At 46.0% G+C, this 22,070-nt stretch overlaps 1 protein-coding gene and 1 long non-coding RNA gene across 8 annotated transcripts in view; one reads left to right on the top strand and one right to left on the bottom strand.

The window, feature by feature from the left end:
* The window catches only part of GREP1 (glycine rich extracellular protein 1), a 43,351-nt gene that overhangs the window by 5,252 nt on the left and 16,029 nt on the right, over positions 1 to 22,070 (top strand). For 2 of the 5 annotated variants that reach the window (XM_053258813.1, XM_053258809.1), the window contains exons 2-10: positions 5,126 to 5,182; positions 6,047 to 6,100; positions 8,123 to 8,167; positions 10,768 to 10,797; positions 13,358 to 13,396; positions 14,278 to 14,322; positions 19,272 to 19,304; positions 20,670 to 20,726; positions 21,735 to 21,788. In XM_053258813.1, the coding sequence (XP_053114788.1) occupies positions 5,126 to 5,182; positions 6,047 to 6,100; positions 8,123 to 8,167; positions 10,768 to 10,797; positions 13,358 to 13,396; positions 14,278 to 14,322; positions 19,272 to 19,304; positions 20,670 to 20,726; positions 21,735 to 21,788 (414 nt within the window). The remainder of the gene's footprint in view (positions 1 to 5,125; positions 5,183 to 6,046; positions 6,101 to 8,122; positions 8,168 to 10,767; positions 10,798 to 13,357; positions 13,397 to 14,277; positions 14,323 to 19,271; positions 19,305 to 20,669; positions 20,727 to 21,734; positions 21,789 to 22,070) is intronic. The other 3 variants (XM_053258810.1, XM_053258812.1, XM_053258814.1) reach the window with 3 other exon arrangements.
* On the bottom strand, positions 7,956 to 14,595 carry LOC128328753 (uncharacterized). Of its 3 annotated transcripts, none has more exons than XR_008309377.1 (3): positions 14,467 to 14,595; positions 8,321 to 8,434; positions 7,956 to 8,185 (listed from the first exon to the last, which is right to left on the bottom strand). It is a non-coding gene; the product is annotated as an uncharacterized LOC128328753 (long non-coding RNA). The 3 variants fall into 3 exon arrangements; XR_008309376.1 differs by lacking the exon at positions 14,467 to 14,595 and adding an exon at positions 9,246 to 9,508; XR_008309378.1 differs by lacking the exon at positions 14,467 to 14,595 and adding an exon at positions 8,547 to 8,653.

Here is a 22,070-nt window from a genome sequence, read left to right as displayed (position 1 = left end):
TTTTTTTTCATCTGTGTGCGCAATGACTTTTGTTCTGGGCGGCAGTATCAAAGCAGTGTGCACGCACACGCATTCAGAGTGGGGCCTTCCTGATTCAACCTGAGCGGGATCGAAAATTTACTGAGTGGACATCAAAAAAGTCTGAGCACGTGCACATGTGTACATCTTGGAGGGAACACTGCTGAGGACCATCATAAGGCCCAGGGTTGTCTCCTGAAGCCTTGATAAAAGCCTTGATTAAAAAATATGGTGACTGCTAGCATGGCCACCAAAAATGACCCAAGCTGCTACCACTAATTGCAAGGTAAGCCCCACTCAAACATAGGAACATGGGAAGCTGCCATATACTGAGTCAGACCACTGGTCCATCTAGCTCAGAATTGTCTACACAGACTGGCAGCGGCTTCTCCACGGTTGCAGGCAGGAGTCTATCTCAGCCCTGTCTTGGAGATGCTGCCAGGGAGGGAGCGTTGAACCCAGATGCTCTTCCCCTGAGAGCAGTTCCATCCCCTGAGGGGAATATCTTACTGTGCTCAAACATCAAGTCTCCCATTCATATGCAACCAGGGCAGACTTTGCTTAGCTAAGGGGACAAGTCATGCTTGCGACCACAAGATCAGCTCTCCTCTTGGAGGTTATGGTGGTGGCTCAGAATGCTGTTTGCAGCCATACCGGCAGCTGCCATCTTCCTTTACCCACAATGCAATGCTCCTGTTGTGGTGACTAGTGATGCCAGCCATTACATTATAGGTAAAAACAAATTCTGGAAAGAACTAATCTGCCTACTTTGGTTTCATTATAATTTTAATGGATATTTACCGTCTTCAAATTAATGTACTTTATGTTGTTAAACACCAAATGCAATTTTCAGGGTACAGTGAAACAGTAATTGCCAGAGCCTTGTCTGTAAAAACAAGGTGTAACATGCATGGGTGAAGAACGGCAATGAGATAATGACCTCATTGTGTGTGGCACAACAACTATACTAAATTTGATCCAAATTGGTCGTGGAATTGCAATGTTGTTAGTGAGGAACACACACAAATCTGCCATCTTGAAATGGGTTCTGGAATTCATTTATGGGATATCAAGGTTTTATATCCTCTATAATCCTCTGAGCCTTTTGGAAGGGCGGTATAAAAGTTTTAATAATAAATAATAAATAAATAAATAAAATAATCTGAACATATTTACGAAGTTTGGTGCAAATTGGTTTGACAGTTCAAATGTTAGCCCATTTCCACCCAAAAGTTCACATCCACCATCCTGAATTGGAGTGGATGACATCATTCACAAAAGACACCATTGGGGTATCCCTATCTGGCACTATAATTGTACCAAATTTGGTCCAAATTGGTCCAGGCATTGAGAAGTTAGGGGGACACACACATTACAGACGGGATGGATGGACGGACACACAGACAGCAAGGTGATCTCATGAGACTACTTTCCTTGAGGAAAATAGGCTAAAAAGATAGGAAGCTGCCTTATATTGAGCTAGATCATTGGTCCATCTAACTCTATACAGGCTACACTGACTGGCCCCAGCCCTCCAAGGTTTTAGGCAGAAGTCTTTCCCAGCCCTACTTGGAGATGCTGCCAGGGATTGAACCTAGGACCGTCTGCATGCAAAGCAGATGCTGTTCCACCAAGCTGCAGCCCCATCCCTAAGGCCTGTCCCCATGTTGTGCCCCATTATTATTATTAATTCGATTTCTATACCGCCCTTCCAAAAATGGCTCAGGGTGGTTTACATAGAGAAATAATCAATAAACAAGATGGCTCCCTGTCCCCAAAGGGCTCACAATCTAAAAAGAAACACAAGATAGAAACCAGCAACAGTCACTGGAGGTACTGTGCTGGGGGTGGATAGGGCCAGTTACTCTCCCCCTGCTAAATAAAGAGAATCACCACGTTATATAACCCCCTCCTCCTAAGCTCCTGTCAGAAAGTCCAGATTGGGCAAAGGTTAGTGGCTTGCACAATGTGTCCCACGTCATGTCTCTGTCTGGCACCCAGATGCCACATTCCTTTGGTGTCCTCACCAGCCCTGTACACAAAAGCCTCCGTAGTGCCCACAGTGGGAGAGGGGCTGACACCCCCCTGCAAAGCCACAAAGACAGGCAGGGCAGCCAGCCAGGTCCTCCAGCCAGGAGACAGGACAGGTCCCAGGTGGACCACGGGGCTGAAACGCCTCCTCACCATAATTAAATAATCCTTTGGCATCCAAGACTCAGGCTTTGAAAGGAGCTTTGTGGAATGCCCCAGACCTGCTCCCATCTGGCCTGACATGATGAGTGACCCTCCCCTCCAACATTTTCCACCAGTTGTAAGAGAACCGCTCTCTCAGCTAGTAAATCAACAAAGCATCTTGTGGGCTAATAGGTTGAAGTGTAAAGAGTTTAAAGACAAGCAGGTTGATTGTGGCACAAAACTGAGTAGGGATGTGCAGAACGGGTTTGATTGCAAACCAGACCGCTGTGAACCAGGCTGGTTCAAGCGATTCAATCGCAAACCAGTTTCAACCGGTTCGAGCTGGTTTGTCGAACCAAGTGACCCAGCCAATCAGATTGACTGGACCGCTGTTTGGTCCGAATTCTGTTTGAATTCGGCTCAAACTGCACCAAGTGGTCTGTGCACACCCCTAAAACCGAGCCTCCTTCATGTACCACCCAGTTCCAGATCTCTTCATAAGTATCTCTGCCAGCTGAGGATAAACCTTCCCGCAGCTGATGCAATGAACTCTAAGCCACAAAGCTTGCAGCACATTCAATATATTGGTCTTTCCCTTGGCCATTTTGTTGCAGGAGTCTGACATAGCTACCCATCTGGAATTCCCCTCTCAGAAAACTGTGTGAAATCAAACTCAAGAAAGGGCAGGTTGAAACGAACAGCAGCCCCTACACAATAATGTCGGGGTTGCAGCGAGAATGTGCCTGCCCCGATATCACTAAAGGACATCTGGACACAATCTCAGCATGACTTTTAATTGGGTATGAGGCGTGTTCATCAGAATTGCCCCCTGCACACGCTACAAACTCCTGTTTAAACATCCCTCATTAAAGGATGTGCCAAGATCATGTCAGCATGTCCGTTCATGATGTCAGTGTGGACGCCTTCTTGCTGTGGTTCCAACATTGTTGCATGTAGTAGTAGCGGCTGCTGTTTGTTTGAAGGAGCCTGATGACATGCTAAAGCAGCCCCTTTCACCTCCTATTGATTAATTGAAGGATCTGAAACCAGCATCATCCCAGGCAGGGTCAGTCCTACCATGAAGCAAGGTGATGCAGGCTAATTCAGGTGGACACACTGCTTTTCTTCATCCCTTTCTAATAGAAAAGGAAGGGAGAGATTTCAAAGGAATTGGGGATGGTGGTGTTATTGTACTAGGGAAGGGAGGGGGGTCCACTTCTGGCTGGAAAATGTATTTGGCCAGCACTGATTCCAGAGGCTCAGTAGATATCGATATGTTAAATACACACACACACACACACACACACACACACACAAACTCACACACAATCAATCATTTTTAGAGAACAATTTAAAATAGAATATGAAAACACTATACTATCACTGATTGCAGAATTTCTCGATTCTGTTTTTTATTAGCCTACTTTCCAGTAGGCTTATGAGATCACCCGGCATTCTGTGCATGTGTCTATTTGTCTGTCTGTCCGCCCCCCCCCATCAACTTTGCAACACCTGAACCAATAGGAACCAAACCGGGTACAGTTGTAAGGACACATAGGGACACCTCAACTGCGTAGTTTGTGAGGATGTCATCCACCCCAATCCAAGATGGTGGGTGCATAAACTTTGGAGGCATAAGTGAGCTAACTTGTGAACCACTAAACCGATTTGAACCAAATTAGCTACAGCTGTAGGGACACATAGGGATGCCCCAATGGTGTAGATTGTGATGATGTCATCCACCCCAAACCAAGATAGTGGACATGTGAACTTTTGAGGCAAAAGAGATCTAACTTGTGGACCTCTATTTGAACCAAATTTAGTCCATTTGTAGAGACAGTGAAAGGAAAGTAGGCTGATTAATTCTTACTAGAACAACTTGTCATTTTTGAAAAAGGTAACACAAAACTTGCTCTCAAAAATTTCTTCTTTGTGCATTTTGATTCAAATATTCCCTGAATATTTTTGAAAGTTCAAAAATCTGCCAAATAGTCACCAGACATTTGAGATCTGTATTGTATGCATGGAATAATATTTGTTTATTTATCATATTTCTATACCATCTGACATGTGCATCCCTAGGTGGTGCACATAAATTAAAATACAAAAAAACCCCAACAGGATAAAATGATTAAAACAATTATAATATAGTGTCTGATTGTACTGAACAGATGACATGGAATGTTATGTGATATCTGACAAGATTACATACATGATGCATACTGAAAGCAAGACCACTGAAAAATCTAAAAATGTAATGCTATCAATGTATATTGAGAAGTCCAATGAATTGCAGTGGGACTTGCTCCTAAGTAAGTGTGAACAGAATTGAAACTTAGATATCTCATAATTCAATCAATGCTTTACTCACTGTTCATATTCAACATCTGAATCGATTTCAAATTCAAAAAGTCACCTTTGACATCTGAATTTTTGTCACCATTGTTTCAGCTCTCACTTTTACCCAAAGAAATTCTTCACTCTCACATCATTTGTGGAACATACATGGGATCATTTACTACAAATTAGTCACTTCTTAACACTGTTTAATCCAACCCTACCATCTTCACAATTTGGGCACAAAAAACATAGTAAAAAGAGAGTTCCCCCCACCTTTTCATGAGTGAAGTGGGGACTGCAAATCAAGTTAATGATTCTAGTTCTAATACTGGGGACTAATAGAGCTTTCAAATTAGTCAGAGAAGACAGGTGTGATGTCTCAGCTTCAACACAGCATCCCTCCAGTGATTGTTGCTGGTGTCTGCCTTACAATTCTTTTTAGATTGTGAGCCCTTTAAGAATAGGAGCCACCTTTTTATATTATTATTATGTAAACCACTTTGAGAATTTTGGCTGAAAAATTGTATATAAATATGTTTTGTTGTTGTTGTCGTCATCTCAATCACATTTTTGTTCTGAACTTTTGTTGCAGGAGTGAAACCACAAGGAAATGCCCGGGGGGCTCTTTACCTCCCAACCCTGATAAGAGGTAAGTAAGAACATAAGAACAGCCCTGCTGGATCAGGCCCAACTAGTCCAGCATCCTGTTTCGCACAGTGGCCCACCAGATGCCGCTGGAAGCCACAGGCAGGAGTTGAGGGCCTGCTGTTACTCCCCTGCAACTGGGACTCAGAGGCATCCTGCCTTTGAGGCTGGAGGTGGCTCACAGCCCTCCGACTAGTAGCCCTTGATAGATAGACCTCTCCTCCATGAAGTTATCCAAACCATTCTTAAAGCCATCCAGGTTGTTGGCTGTCACCACATCTTGTGGCAGAGAATTCCACAAGTGGATTATGCGTTGAGTGAAAAAGTACTTCCATTTGTTGGTCCTAGATTTCCCGGCAATCAATTTCATGGGATGACCCCTGGTTCTAGTGTTATGGGAGAGGGAGAAGAATTTCTCTCTATCCACATTTTCTACACCATGCATGATTTTATAGACCTCTATCATGTCTCCCCGCAGTTGTCTTTTTTCTAAACTAAAAAGCCCCCGGTGTAAATGCTGGTATGCCCTGCTCCACATTCACACACATACACTGAGGTTGTTACTAGATCAATGGGAATTTCTTTCTTCAAGGGCCACAATACATAAAGTGGTATATAAAGTATTAGTCATATATTTCATCATAATGCTTCTAAATGGGCGGCTTTAAATTTGCATACTTTGAAATGGATGTATGCATACGCTCACATGCTTGTTTCTGGCAAAGGCATTAAGCCATGTAACAGGCTACCTGTTGGGTTACCTTCTGTTTCAAGGAGCTTTGCTCATTTCATTGGCCTGACCAGTAACTCCAGTGGGCCCCATAACCAATGCAAGAGGGGAGTCCCAAGTTTTGTGTTCTGTGTTCAGGTGCAGCAGGAGTACCAACAGGAGCCGGACTGGGACCAGTAGGCGCTAAAGCAGGTAAGTCGCACAGTGATCTTGGCGGACTCCTTGTGGTCCAAAAGGCTGGGTACAAAGAAATGCCCATCTTGACATTTGCTACTGATTACTATGCAGTACTTAAAAACTGGAGCACTTGTACGTTGCCCTTTTTGCTCCTTTATTACATCAGCCCAATGGTATAAGAGGTGACCGCAGCAAGGTGTTGTCTTGCCTCTGAAAAATGCTTAGGCTAGGGCTCTGGTGCATCTCCAGGACAAAAGGGCTCCATAGATGAGGAGCATCAAGGGTGGTATTTTCATGAGGCAAGGCAGCAGATTAGTGGGGCACCAATAGGGCAGCAAGATCCCCCCCCCGCCGATCAGAGCAGCTCTTTGAGATGTATCTGACCCTTGCAGTTCATAAATTTAGGGATTTATCTGACCCTGTAGGGCAGGGGCCACACAGACTGAAGTGGCAGAGCAATGCAGATCGAAGGGGTCCAAGTTATTCATACTGAGGCTCACTCTTATCCCTGACTTTGATCTTGGCAATGGCAGCATTGGCTTGGGTTGAGGGAACTGTTAGCAGAGTGAGTGCTGAAGAATCCAGACACAGGCTACATTCACACGTAATGCAGAACTAGAGTTTTAGGGGGCAGTGGTTTCCTCACCGCGTCGTCTGAATGCTTGCAACTCCAGTTCCATGCAGTGACCGACTCTCGGTTTCATTTTATAAACTCCAGTTTGAACCCTCGGATTGTAGTGAGTTTCATCTCCCCAACCCGAGGTTCCATGCAGCCTGTGTGTCGTCTGAATTCAGAGCCATAGGCTGCGTTTGCTGTAACTGTTGCTGAGGGAGAAAACTCCTCCCTCCCTTCAGCTGTGATTGGCTGTTCCTTCATGCCAGAAGGAAGCTAATGCAGCCAGTTCCCCCTCCCCTCCGCAGTCCTGCTGACTGCAGTTGGATCGCTCTCTATGACATCTGAATTGGGACAGGACAGTGGGGGAAGCGGGGAGTGGAACCAGAAGTGTTACGTGCGAATGTGGACAGAATCACGAGTCATAACTGTAACTTAAACTTTACTTTAAGCTTACATAAAATAAGAAAAACTTGGTAAAAACTAATCATGCAGGATGAGAAAACTGGGTTACATGTGCTTGGAATGGAGAGGAGGAAGTCAGTGGACATGCTGGGATGTATTTATTCTTACATTTATATCCCACTCTTTGTCCAAGGAGCCCAGAGTGGTGTACATGGTTATGTTTATCCTCACACCAATTCTGCAAGGTAGGTTAGGTTGAAAGATAAGCCCCAAGGTCTTGAAAGATGGCCGAAGATCACCCAGTACACTTCATAGCTGAGTAGGGATTTGAACCTAGGTCTCACTGGTATAGAGACCTCTGCCACACTAAGCACCCTCACAATCAGCATGGTGGAGCTTACTGCCTTGGGGATCTGGAGGAGGAAGTGTCCAACAATGCATTGCGTGGGCAGTGGAAAGGATGCTTGCAGCAATGCTGCAGCTCCCAGCTTCCTGGCTACAATTTAAGTGGCACTCTGTGGTTTTAAGGAAGCCGAGCTGCCAAGAGCTGCTGAACACAGCCCTGATCACACACACTATCAGAGCTACCAAGGTAAGATGGGACTTTGCCCCTTTAACCTAGGTAAAAAGTTAGGTTTAGGAACAACAAAGCCCTGTTCTAGAGCAGCAGGGTAGGAGTGGGTCCTGAGGCTCCTTACAAGCGCATCACTACCTAGCTTTTGGCTGGGTAGTGATTTTTACCCAGCATCACTACCTCAGCTACCTCAGATTTTTACCCAGCATCACTACCTCAGCTACCTGCTGTAGCTGGTCATGAGAAAGACCTCATATGGTGGCTAACATCCAGGCAAAATTACTCATGAGCAGTCCTGTTGCAACTAATAGAACAAGTTAGTCGTAACTAATATATGCTTTTTTAAAAAGACTGCATGCTGTGATTGGCAAGATAGCCTGAGCTATAATTGTTCCGCTGTCTTGTTTTTCTCTGCTGCCACCCTCTCTGGTTTTCATCTTCGTAGGGAAATATCCTGGTTATGGGGCCCAAAGACTTCCTACCGGACTGGGTAAGTTGAGCCATGGGGCTGGAATAGAATGCAGAAGAGTAATGAAACAAACATACCTGCATATCTGTTTCACCTGCCAAAAGCTAAGTGAACCAGAAACATTTTCACAGAAACAGAAATGCTTCCCAAAGACCTGTAAGGAAGAACTGATACCTGACCCACAGCATGAGATGCCAGTGAGAGATGGCAGAGAACGGAGGTAATGGAATGGATTGTCCCACTTCAGATTGCAGGTGGAGAATCGCCATTTTGAACGTGAAGAACTCCCTGCAAGCAGAAAGCAAACACAGCAAGGAGCAAGCAGATGTGCTTGGGTTTTCTTTTTGCCTTACATGACCTTTTCTTAAAAACAAAACACGGGGAACCCACTACCCCTCACCTGTAGTGGTACAGTCCATTCTACCATCTCAGGAGTCTACCAGCAGTATTGCAGCTAGAGATGATGGGAGTTGTAGTCCTGCAGCCCCTGGAGATCCTCAGGTTGGCCACCCCTGCTCTTGAACAGAGGTCTCAAGTTGTGGCCCTCCGGCAGCTTTTTGGACTACAGCGTCCAGTCACAGTGTTCAGTAGCCAGGGATGATGGAGTGGTAGCCAACATCTGCAGGAAGGCTGTAGTTTGAGACCCCTGCTCTCAAGACTATTGTGCCATTGTTGCAACCACCAAGGGAATTTGTGGAGCAATAGGTGCCTATCCCACCGCTTGTCACCACGTGTGAAGGAATAGGTGCCTATCCCACCTAGACTTTTACCACTGCCACCAAGTCGACTTTTTGTAAGGCTGGGTCTACTACAGCAGCCCTTACACCTTTGCAAAAATCACCAAAAACTCACTAGAGTGGAAAGGCTTATAGGCATCGGGTGGAGACAAAAAAGGCAGCTTCTAATCTTTATGTGATAGGAAAGCTTACTTTGAAAAAACTCTGTTCAGTTAAATCGTTAACTTCTTAGTTTCTTTACACAGCAAAAGTTAGAACGCAAAACAAGTACCAAAAGATAAAACAGGAGAAAAGAAATGGTTGGAAAAATGCATAAACTAAGCTACCTAAACTGGTTCCTACACAGAATCCTCTGCAGTTACCTCCTTCTCAACAACTGGCTTGTTGTGCAGTCTCTTATTCTGATCACGGTTCAGGCCTGGGGTTCAACCCAGCCTGGCTCTTCTTGCGATTACAGCCCTTGTTCCAGACACAGCACTGAATCTCTCAGCCTGTGCTAGCAATTCCTCAGCTCTGGTTCTCCAACTGTGTCTTCAGAGAGATTCTCCTTCTCCCTCTTTTCCAAACTGCACACTGGCTTTCTCCAGGACTCTAACTTCTTCCAGGACTCTCTGGCAGACTGACTTCCTCAACTATCTCAAATCAAACCAAACCAAACCAAACCAAACCAAATCAATCAATCAATCAATCAAACTCTCCATATAATTCACTAAGGTTGTATGTGGCAAGCCCCGCCCCCACTGCAGCTGTGACCAATGAAAATGCAGAGGTGGGGCTTTCACATACAACCGGCGGGTCCAGGGAAGGAGCTTTTGCCACCATCTCCACCATCAGCGCCCCGTCGTTGTCCGTCCTCTCCACCACCATGGGGCGGCTTAAGGCAGGGAGGGGAGGTGGGACAGGGAGGTGGGACGGGGGGGCTGAGCGGGAGGGGGCGAAGAAAGGCCGAGCAGCGAGCGAGGTGGCAAGGAAAGGCTGAGTGGCAGAGAAGGAAGGCCGAGTGAAGTGGGTGGGGGGTAGAGGCCGAGCGGGAGGGGAAGGGCCGAGTGAGGGGGACTTTCTGTCACCCTGCCAAGTCTCTGGGGAGGGGAAGTCCAAGTGAGAGGGTGAGAAGTCTGAGTGCACTCGCACTAGATGCTCTGTGCAGGATCAGCTTGTATATACATGTTTTTGCCCCCACAGTTTTTCAAACAATCCAATTAGAACAACTCAAAGAACCCTCCATTTTTCAAAATATCTTTTCCCTTCAAAACCAAACTGTCAACTGATATTCTAAATGTGAAACTAAAAAAACAGCAGGCATGAACTTTTGATCCTGCTAGTTTTTTCATGCACAGGGCTTTGCAAACATAGAAATCCTATTTACAATAATGCAGAGGTTTAGGAATATTAATGCAATTTATAATGCGTTTATAATATAAGGGCTATTTACAAAAAGAAGACGTTTGGGAAGATTAATGAAACTTACAATACAGGGGCTTATTTACAGAAAACCAAGAGGTCTAGGCCTCGGTCCTCCACAACATTATCCTCTGCTAACTTGGCAAAGAGGCACCTTTTAACCTGGTGATTCTCTTTATTTAGCAGGGGGAGAGTAACTGGCCCTATCCACCCCCAGCAGAGTACCTCCAGTGACTGTTGCTGGTGTCTATCTTGTGTTTCTTTTTAGATTGTGAGCCCTTTGGGGACAGGGATACATCTTATTTATTTATTATTTCTCTGTGTAAACCACCCCGAGCCATTTTTGGAAGGCCGGTATAGAAATCAAACAAACAAATCAAACAAACAAAGAAAGTCAGTTCTTCTCAATCGCTTCTTCACTCATTAATATCTTCTGCCTGTCTATTCTGGCTTTTCTGTTTTACACTTTCTGTCTCCCCACAGGCTATGGAGTCCCAGCTGGATATGGAGCAGGTAGGATGGCTTCTCTCCCTCTATTAAAAATTTCTGTATTCCCCTGCATTTATGATCCACCCCTGATTTCAACTGAGGGTTAAATACCACAACAAACAAACAAACAAACAAACAAACAAACAAACAAACAAACAAACCCATCACTGAGTAGTCAATTTCACCTCAGGGTCTTTGTGGCTAAGTGGGCAGTTGGACTCAAGTCTCCTAGTCTGAAACTTGAGTTCAACTGCTCACTTAGCCATGAAGATTGTGGCCACATTCACATGTAATGCAGAACCGTGGGTCCAATGGACTCGTGGATCCACCCCCTGCTCTCCAGTCTGAATTCAGACTCTCTGCAGTCAGGTAGATTGTAGAAAGAGGAGGAACTGGCTATGTGGGCTTCCTTCTTGCATAAAGGACAGCCCACAGAGCCAATCACAGCTGTGGAGAGTGAGGAGCTTCCTCCCTCAACTCCAGTTCCAGACAGCCGAGCTTGCAGTTCTACATTCAAACACAATATGTTGCAGGCTGAGGCTAACCTCGTGTTGGAATGGCAAAACTCACTACAACCTGAGGCATCAAACTGGTGTTTGGAGAGTGAAATCTTGGGTTGCTCTCCGCACAGACTCAGAGTTTCAGTGGGGTGTCCTGCATTCAGGCATACAGGTTTGGCAGCCTCTGGCTCCTTCAACTCTGGTTTCATGTTACGTGCGAATGGGGGCATCTGAGTTGATCTTGGACCAGTCAGCGATGGTTTATTTGTATGTATGCACCACAATGGTCAGCCAATTTCAATGGAGGCTTCCTTCACTATGCCAGTCATGAAACTTGCTCAAGCCCAGGCTTGGAAGCAGGGGTGTCATTAGGGGGTGGCCCATAGAGACAGGTCCCTAATGACTTGCTTAGAGCCCTGAATCTCATCCCCTCCCTCCTCCACGATCTCTTCTGGAAAGGAAGTGCAGCAGTGAAGGCAACTGCACAGAGCAGGGGAGAGAACACCTAGCCTAGCCTCACCCAGCGCTCTGCTGCTTCCACCTTCATAGGTTTTATATGATAACCATAATATATAATATAATATCGACTTTTAAAAACATATGCAGTTATTCTTAGGTGGGTATAATTGACCTTAATTCTCAAAAGGGCCCCCGAATCTTTTAAGTACCTAGCAGCGCCCCTGGTTAGGACCGACATCTCTCCAGAGATAATTTTGCTGCAGCCCTAGTGTGGGAGGTGAAGGAAGCAATCCATAGAGAGACTGGAGGCTTCAGACTGGGCTGGTCCGGCCCTCATGCTGTGTGATGAGGGATGTGTACACAGGCATGTCCTGCATCCTTGTCATGGCCCAGACCTCTGACTCAGAAGATTTCGCCTGTCTTGAGAAGACGTCTCAAGAGGAAGGCTCAGTGGGAGACACGCAGGTGCAGGATATCACAGGAGAGGAAGTAGAAGTGCTGATTCAGGAAAGCCTGATTGGCTGCCAGTTATCTCGAGCCCTATATTAAGCAGTCTGTTAGTTGCACAGATTGCTGTCAGCAACTTTCGCTTACTGCAGACCATGCTCCTATTTAGAATTCCTCAACCTTTCAAGTTCCAGTTTGCCCTTGTTCAGTTCTATTCCTTGCTCCGTTGTCCCTTGTTCTATTCATTCCTTGCTTTGTTGTTTCCCTTTCATTTATTACTCAGTAATCATAGAGTGGGGTACCTAGTTTAGTTCAGGGGACTTTATCTGTTTACTACTATTTTTTCTTTGTGAGTCTTTCATTTTCCTTTGTGCAGCTTCGCTGCTACTTTCTGTTTAACTCACAGGGGGAGAGCTGAAGGGGTTGTAAATCCTGTTGGGTTAGCGGGTTTGCCGAGCTAAAAGATTTACGACAACCCTTCCCAGGGTGAAAGGCAGTTTGTCTTGAATACCCTCTTTGCATGCAGTCTAAATACTACAAGGAGTCACATCTGAGGGGGCAGCTTGTTGAAGGTTTAGCTTCTCTGTGGCCTGCTGCTGACCACTGTAGGCCTTCTATAATAAAAACAGTGGTGGAAAGTGGAGGACTTTCTTCCCCTTTTTTTAGCCCCTCCCTTGATTATGGTCTTGGGGCCTTTCTCCTGCTCCTGACCATTGGTGGCCTGCTGTGGCTGTGGCAATAATAGAAAACTAGCTGACCTGGTGCAGAGCATCTGCACCCCTAGCTGTCCCTGTCTCTCCTCTCATTTGCGCTCCCATCCCACCCCAGTTCGTTCTCCCTTGGCGGCCAGCCTACCTGCCCCTTCTCCTCTGCACCGCTTCTCCCTTGTGGCCACCTGGGCCACCATTTCTCCTCCACGGCCAGGCTGCCGCTTGTCCACACACAGTTGCCACTTGTCCCTGGCCAGCCAGCCCTGTCACTAATCGGCAGCTGCTTGTGAACTCTCACGAGAGCTGCCACACATGGGATTAGCGGTGGGTATGAATTATATATAAATTATATATAAAGAAGACAGAGGCATACAATCATCTTACTGTCTGTATGGGAGAAAAATAAAGGGCATGGTGGGGTAAGTCATCTGATTTGTGGACAAATCCCTCTTCTCTGCCCTCTTGCAGGATTAGGCACATACCCACAGGCTGGAAAGCAGAAGCCAGGTAACTATTCACAGTACTGTGAAGGGAAAGTGGAGCCTGTTTCCTCATGGTTTATGATAAAGCTGCACCAGATGCACGCAAACAGGTTTTTCTAGTGCCAGATTACTAGCAAAAATTAATTATGATTGACTGACACGATGGGGAAAATTACTCAAAGTAGTTCCATTGAAATTAAAAGGGCAGTTAGGCCTGACTTGGCCTTTAAATTTCAATGGGACTACTTTGAATACTTTCCTTCATATCCGCCGTATTTTATTTTTTTTTAAGCTTTCACAATCATGCATGCTGTTGGATTTAACTACTTAAGATAAGCCTGGAAGCTTTACACACAGGGCTTTTACCCCGAATCACATTCAGGAGAGAGTGTGTGTGTTCACACACCAGCCAAACTTACCCCAAGGTCTCTTCGAGATCCTTGGACCCACTCCACATACAAGTCGGGCTTTGTGATGCAAATTCTAGCTTATCTCGAGGTATTTATGGGTTTTTAAAATGCTGGTTTTAAGCTGCTTTTTCTGAAAATGCCATTGCAAATAGGGAGAGGCACTGACGTAGAATCATTAGCATGAGAAGATGGACACTCTCTTTACAAATGCAAATGTAGATCTTCAGTACTCTCTCCCTCTCCCCAAAAATTGGCTAGAAGGAAAACATGGACTTGCATCAAAACGAAACCCGAGAGCAGAGGGGAGGGGCTGCTTCCCTCAAGGCCGCGAGTGTACTTCGAAGTGGCTTTGCTCAACATTCACCCTGCAGCATGAAGCCATGTGCGAATAACGCCCAGGAGGCCGGAGGAGTCTCTGCTGCTTGTTCTTGGGTAGAGGAGTGAGTGAATGGGGCTGCTCCTTGATGGTAGTTCTTGATGCAACTTTGTGTTCCAGGTTACCGAGGTGTTGGCTACCCCCGGGGTGGCCTGCCCCTGGGAGGTAAGTACCCCCTTCAGATATCTTCAAACCTTTCTTCCCTCCCTTATTACATATTCCAGAGGAACCTCAATTCCAAACTACACATTAAATTAAGCATATTATTGGTGCTTGTGTGTAACCCTAACTCTAACCCCCCACACTTACCCAAATAGCAGTCACGGGGTGGGGGCATCCAGTTTGGCGCTGTGGCAGGGGCAAAGGGCTAAATCCTCTCTCTCCCCACCATGGTCCCAATTGAGATCCACCCCACCCACCCCGCATGGTTGCTAGATGGCGGGGAGGGGGAGGACTCACAAGTATACAAGGCCAATAATAATGTGCTCAACCTACTGTGGTGTTGGCCCTCAGTTAAATAAATGCTTCACCCTTTCCTTTCCCTCTTAACATTCCAAAGGCTAAACGCGGCCCGCCTGAATGCTGCCTTTTTCTTTTTTCCTTTTTTAAAAAACACGCCTGCCAAGTCTTTTCTACGCTCTCAAGATGCCTGCTATGTGACCTAGCTTCATTTCTTGGCAAAGAAGGCATTGATCCTTTTGCTTCTTTTATCCTTCTAAAAACAGTTGGCCGGCCTCTTTCATTTTAAGATCCTGGGGACGAAGTGCTGTAATGACTGACTTCCTCCGTGTTGGATGCTGATGTATTTTTCTGTGCTTTTATCTAAGAGTCCCCCCCCCCCCACACCCATCATAAGATGTTTTAATGCCTTTTGTTGTGTCCATGTTCACTTTTGCCCCCCCCCCTAAATAATCCAGTATTTAGTGGCGCAGTTTGTCCCAACAGCCACTGCACCAACTCTCACTGCATACCAGGGACAGACCCTTTTCTGTGGTTCCTGTCCCTGGTAAATAACTATCTGTCCCTATTTTGGCCTCTTTAGGATGCCTTATCTGTTTATTTGAAGGATTTCCCCTCTACCAGTTGAACAAATGGACCTCCAAATGCCTTATAATTGGCAGTTTTTAAAAAAACAAATTGGCAATTTGTTTAAATTGGCAAATTATAATTGACAATATTTTTAAAACAAACCAAAACCACCCCACACATAAGCCCTATCCCTATTCAGACATTACATCGTACATCATCATCATCGTTGTTGTTAATTCGATGTCTATACCGCCCTTCCAAAAATGGCTCAAGGCAGTTTACACAGAGAAATAATAAATAAATAAGATGGCTCCCTGTCCCCAAAGGGCTCACAGTCTAAAAAGAAACATAAGAGAAAGAAAAGAGACCAGCAACTGTCACTGGAGGTACTGTGCTGAGGGTGGATAGGGCCATTTACTCTCTCCTTGCTAAATAAAAAGAATCACCATGTTAAAAGGTACCTGTTTGCCAAGTTAGTAGGGGTTAACTGAATTCAGGTGCCTGTACACAAGGGTTTGTGTTTGTGTGAATGACTTGTATATGTGTTCATTTTAAACGTGAATCTCCTTTCAAATGCAGGATGCAGAGTCTAGATGAAGGGTACTGCTGCACGTGCATTCAATATCATGGATGAATAACTGTACTTGTGTGCAGATCGACAATTATACAGATACAATTATACAGATTGTACATGCACTGAACATCACATGCGAATAGGGCTACAACACACACACAGGTTAGCAAGCTTTCGCCCTCTAGCTGATGGTGGAGGCCAGAGGATGCTTCCCTTTGCTTCTGCCATCTGAGGGCAAAGAGGCTCTTCTTCAGGTGGGGGGCGGGCAGGCAAGTTCCTTGCAACTTGTCCTTCTCTGGCCCATAGATGGGGCCCAGTTCATCATCCCCTTGCCACAGTGCCCTTCCTAGCAGACACAGGGTGCAACTTTTCCGACAGCCCTTAGCCCTCTGGCCAATGCCAAAATGTTGTCAGCATGAGATGCTAGAGCTGACATTTGGCTCCAGATCCCCTCTCAGGGTCTCTAAAACAGCAGTTATGAGATTACAAGTTGTAACTTGTCAGGCACTACTGGGTCATGCGAGATTAGGCACTGGGTCCCTTGCAAACTAAAAGGCGCACGATCTCTTAAAATATCGTCCAGAACATTTTTGAAGTACAGTCGCATTTGCCATTCAGAATCTAGGATTGATGACTGACGTGATGAGGAACATCACTCAAAGTCATTCCACGGAAATTAGAAGGACCAGTTCGGCAAGGCCTAACTTTGAGGAATATTTCTCAGCCACCAATTTGTTTCTGATAAGATTCCTAAATTTAAGTGGTTTAGATAGATAGTGAGCCGGGTCTCACAATCAGTGAGACCCAGTTTATAAGAGTGAGCAGGGAGAGCGGGCTTAGCAGTGCCGCCCACTAGCAGGGCCGGAGCCCTGGGCGGCTGGATCGGCCACCCACACGACTGCCGGCTCTGTGATGGAGCTGGCAGGGGCTGGGGAGTTCAGGGGCCGCGCGGCCCCCGGAAGCTCCGGTATGCCCTGCGTGAGTGCGCAGGGCATACTGGGGAGACTCCCGAGCCGGGAGGCTGCTTTTCCCATACTTTGTTCCCAATACCCCCTGATTCCCATAGACATTTATGGAGAGGAGAGCTGGTCTTGTGGTAGCAAGCATGACTTGTCCCCATAGCTAAGCAGGGTCTGCCCTGGTTGCATATGAATGGGAGATTTGATGTGTGAGCAATGTAAGATATTCCCCTCAGGGGATGGAGCCGCTCTGGGAAGAGCAGAAGGTTCCAAGTTCCCTCCTGGCTTCTCCAAGATAGGGCTGAGAGAGATTCCTGCCTGCAACCTTGGAGAAGCCGCTGCCAGTCTGTGAAGACAATACTGAGCTAGATAGACCAATGGTCTGACTCAGTATATGGCAGCTTCCTATGTTCGCCAGGGCTCTACTCATGAGTAACCACAGTGCAGAGCCTCACAGCAGCAACTCATGATTTTAAAAAACCGAGTTTGCAGAGTGCTCGCTCCGCAAACCTGGTTTAAGGGGCGGGCTACTTGAGCGGGTTACCCGCTCAAGAACCACCGGGCTCGCAGCTGAGCCTGGTGGTTCTCACAATTGTAGAAAGTCAGGCTAGCGGAGGCTAGCCTGATTTTCTAAAGTCATGTAAATAGCCTCAGTATGTCTTGTGATTTTATGTATGTATCCTGTGATTTTATGAAAACAACGACAACAAATATTTATATACTGCTTTTCAACAAAAGGTTCCAAAGCAGTTTACATAGAGAAATGATAAATAAATAAGATGGATCCCTGTCCCCAAAGGGCTCACAATCTAAAAAGAAACATGATAGACACCAGCAACGGTCACTGGAGGTACTGTGTTGTGGGGGGAACTCATAGGAGAATAAATTATTCTTCTGGGCTGCAGGGATATGTGATTGCTTTTCATTTGGGTGGCAAGAAAAGCAGTTTGAAAGAATTGTTCTAGAAGTTGCATATAGTATAGGCTGGATGTATCCTGCCTTTGGTGTACATGTGTATAAACGTACAGGTCTGAACACTAAACTCAGAGTAGAGCTTTCAGCAACGGAGATTATAGGGCAGACTGAGGCAATGATTTAAGGTATCGAAATAAGAGTGCTACAGGTCTGTCTCTGGAAATTTTGGAGGGTATGCCATTAAACCCCTAATCCGGGCTGTATGTATACTGCAATTCTATGCAGGCCCAGAATTCATAAATCTGAAAAATCTCTGGGCTTGTTCTCATAATCCAAATCAAGGTAGGAGAGGATGTGCACTGTGTTTGCAAAGATCACGGTATGAGGAGGGGAAAGTGAGTGGGTGGGAGCTGGGAGCTAGGTAGGATGGCTTTTTGTCCACCCTCGATAAAATGCTGGGGAAATAATGTGGATTCTCTGTGCTCATCTTGCCCATCTCCCAGCTCCCAACCACTCACTCTCCTCTCCTTCTACCTTGATCTTTGCAAATACACATCCGCTGATCAGGAGCACACACAGCTCTCCTACTTTGATTTGGATTGTGAGAACAAGCTCTCTGTTTTCATGTAAAAGCAAAAGCAAGCTTCTAGTCCATAGTGAGGCTATTCTCACGACCGGTCAAAACCGTGCTAAGGTAGCCCAGCCCGGTTTCAGCTGGTCGTGTGCAGCAACGGGAGCTGTGCAGCTCCCAGTGGCAAGCCCGCCTAAATACCCTCCCCCTTAAACGAGGTTAGCGGAGTGAGCGCTCCGCTAGCCCCATTTCTAAAATCATGTGTCTGCTGCAGCTTCTTGCAGCCGTGCGGGACACACTTGGGGAGGGGGGACCCCAGGAATGCACCACATTACTGGGCCCCCCGGGGGTGGGGCACCATGTGGTGGAGCTTCCCTTAACCTGACCCCCGGAGCTACCGGGCGAAGCGCAGGCAGATGGCAAGAGAGCCACTGCTTGTCTCCAGGAACCCCCCTGACCGTCTGCAGGGAAGGGAAGGGAAACTCTCCTTCCCCGCAGTTAGTCCTGGCAGCTCTCCCCGCTGATCGTGAGAAGAGCTTCAGTATTTGGTAAAGTCTCATAGCAAAGAGGGGCTCAGTAGGACTTTCGGTGGTTGCAGAGTAGTGCCGGAATGCTCCCTATAGCTTCTTTATCTATCTCTACAACTAGCAGGAGCAGAATCCTACAAATACAGCACATATATGCAAGTTATTTAATATGCATAATGTATAGAGCTCACAGAATTCAGGTTTACATGGCAGATTTATTTTTGAGTGTAAACTATCCGAGCCTGCTTTTTCATTCTTATTATTCCCATTTGTATCCCACCCTTTTCCCCGTAAGCTTGGGGGCTTTATGGTTGCCTCATGTTTTCTTCACAACAAGCCTGTAAAGTAGGATAGGGAGAGAGAGTGAATGAGTTTGTATGTTTGGCACAAAGCCCCCCAGTGAGCTTCATCGCTGAGCAGTAATTTGAACTCTGATCTCCATGGCCAGCACTTAGCACTCTAACTACTCTTCCACCTGGCTTTTGATCTTGCTACCTAGTTTTCTGGAGTGACCTGGTATCTCTTTCCATATCCCATAGGTCTTGGAGCAAGAGGCAAGCCTTCCAAAGCAGGTAATGGTTCCCCAGCCACCAAATTCTTCAGTATACTCTTCTCTGAGGACTTTGGGGCGTCATCTCCTTCCACTGCATCAGAACTGTGTGTGTGTGCTCCCATTGCATGCAGGCACAGAACTGATAATTCTGCAAAAAAAAAAAAAACCCCAAACCCCCAACACATTGAACAAATATGCATATTGTATAAACTTCACAGAAGAGACCATAAAGCACTTGTCATCCTTCTGATCTTGTTCAGGGTGTCAGAATTTTGGAATTCCAAAACCAGCACTACTAGACCAGTCCCAACTAGTCATGAATGAAATTTGTCTTTCGCTCTCTTAGAAAACAACCATGTCCTGCTCATAATATTCAACTGCTTTATGGATTGAGTGGCCTTTCCTCCAAAAGTTCTTCTGTGGCTTGGAATTTAAAACAAACCCCTTCCTCCCTGGTACCTTGAATGCTGCAACAGCAGTGCCCCAGATGCCACGAAGCTTGGGAAATGTAGTTTTCTAGGGTACATGATTCCATAAGATGAACATCATGAACCCTAGGAACTACAAGCCCCAGGGGTACCAGGATGCTGTCACGAGCATGCTCTGCAGTGCGTTAGACACAAGGAACCCTGGGACATCCAGAGCACACAACATCCATAGTATGGACCAGGGCATCCTAAAAAACTACATTAGCCAGGATCCCTGGCATCTGGAATACTATCAAGGACGTGTTAAACTCCAGAAATTGAAGAAAAGAGGGAGGGAAGCCTCCCAAGTGTCCCGTGAGATTTCCCTGCTACTACATTGCCAAGAAAATGGAAAATGAAATTGATAGCGGCGGGAGAGGGCGGTGGAGAGTCCTGAGGCTCAAAGAGGGAAGGTTGTGGGTTTGGGACATAGCATTTGGACCCCATTATGTTCCTGATGATATCATTGGAAGTGTGACGGGGGCTGAATTTCAGAATTTGGCTCAGAAGGAAAATGATCTGTATTCTGGTATGTTTGGAAAACAGCTTGGTTTGCCAAGCCTTCCAAATCAAGCCAAGGGAAGTTTGCCCATCACTAGTCACAAGCTTCACAGAAACAGAAAACATATGTCCCCGGGCCCTTTGTACCTGGGCCACTTCTGAGCATGCTCATGACAGCATTCCAGACCCAAGTAACAATGACCTAATCGTGTGTTCTTCTCCCGTTTACCCCTGCCTCTCTTACCCTTTCTCTGTTGTCATGGTTTTAGACTGTGTGAGCCTCTTGAGGCAGGGACCTGTCCTTTTTTTGTAAAACATGGTGCACATAGCTTATGTTTTATAAATAAAACATAAGAAGCCCCAGATATCCATGTTGATCAGTGCAAAGGGAATGATTTCTTTTCCCCCTCTCTAAGCAGGTTATGGGGCAGTGCCCAGTGCAGGTGGCTACGCAGGAATAGGAGCACAGCAAGGTGAGCTCGGGAGGGCTGCATGGATTGGTGCACAGATTCCTTACCTGCAAAAAGGAAAGTTGGGCTTGATCCATGTGGGATGCTTGCATAAGGGTGGATCCCTCTGCAGGGACTTAACTCTGTTTGGAAACTGCGGCTGACATCCTGATTAAATTTACTCGAGGAAGTCCTATTGAGATTCAGTACTTTTTTGAACTACTCCCTAAGTATTACTAACCCCTGGGCAAAGAAAAAGGGGGAAAGGAAGGATTGTGCCGTCAAGTCAGTGTTGACTCCTGGCGACCACAGAGCCATGTGGTTTTCTTGGTAGAATACAGGAGTGGTTTGCCATTGCCTTCTCCTGTGCAGTATGAAAAGATGCCTTTCAGCACCTTCCTATGTTGCTGCTGCCCGATATAGGAGTTCCCCATATTCTGGGAAACACACCAGTGGGGATTCAAACCAACAGTCTCCTGCTCTCTGGGCAGGTTGTTTAACTGGGCAAAGAGGCACCTTTTTAACATGATGATTCTCTTTGTTTAGCGGGAGAGAGTAACTGGACCTGTCCACCCCCAGCACAGTACCTCCAGTGACTGTTGCTGGGGTCTATCTTATGTTTCTTGTTAGATTTTGAGCCCTTTGGGGACAGGGATCTATCTTACTTACTCTATGTAAACCACTTTGAAAACTTTGTTGAAAAGTGGTATATAAATATTTTTTGTTGTTGTTGTTGCTATGGAAAAATTTAGCTAGGATGTCAGCTTGTGTCCTCTGATGCAGAACCTCTGTTTCTTGATCTCAAATGCTTGGGGCAAGCTGAAGTTCCTCACTGGTGCAGGAAAGCTACTCTGCACATGTTCAAGAACCAGTTTTCTTAACTTGAGTGTTTTGAATAAAACCTGCCATCAAAAATGGGTTCTGAGTCTTTCCCCTACTTTTAGCCTTCTGTAGGTGAGGAGGAGTAGGGAGAGGAGGAGGAAGTTCTCTCTGTATCTGATTTTTCTGTTTTATCCATGCTTTATTTAACAGCCTATCCAGGGGGAGGCTATCCAAGCAATGGACTCCAGAATGGATACAGCAACGGTGAGACATACGCATATAATATCACTGGACTGGTCCAGGAAGAGTCAGATGTAACTAGTGACAACAGTGGCTTTGGTCATAAATGGCCCTAGCACAGCCGCTTCCCATCCACAGCACCAGCAACAAAGAGCTGTTGCTCATTCATGGAATATGTGTCCTTTCATGTAGAAGATCCCAGGTTCAGTTCCTGGCTACACAGACAATAGTCTGGCACGAGATCCCTCATCTCAGGGTTATGTTGCTTTGTTTCTCTGTCTATAAACACCTTTCCATATGTTGGCT

This window comes from Hemicordylus capensis, chromosome 6 (assembly GCF_027244095.1).
Source record: "Hemicordylus capensis ecotype Gifberg chromosome 6, rHemCap1.1.pri, whole genome shotgun sequence".
Classification (NCBI taxonomy): domain Eukaryota; kingdom Metazoa; phylum Chordata; class Lepidosauria; order Squamata; family Cordylidae; genus Hemicordylus; species Hemicordylus capensis.
The sequence above is the reverse complement of the archived record's forward strand: the minus strand, read 5'-3'. Positions and strand labels throughout refer to the sequence as shown.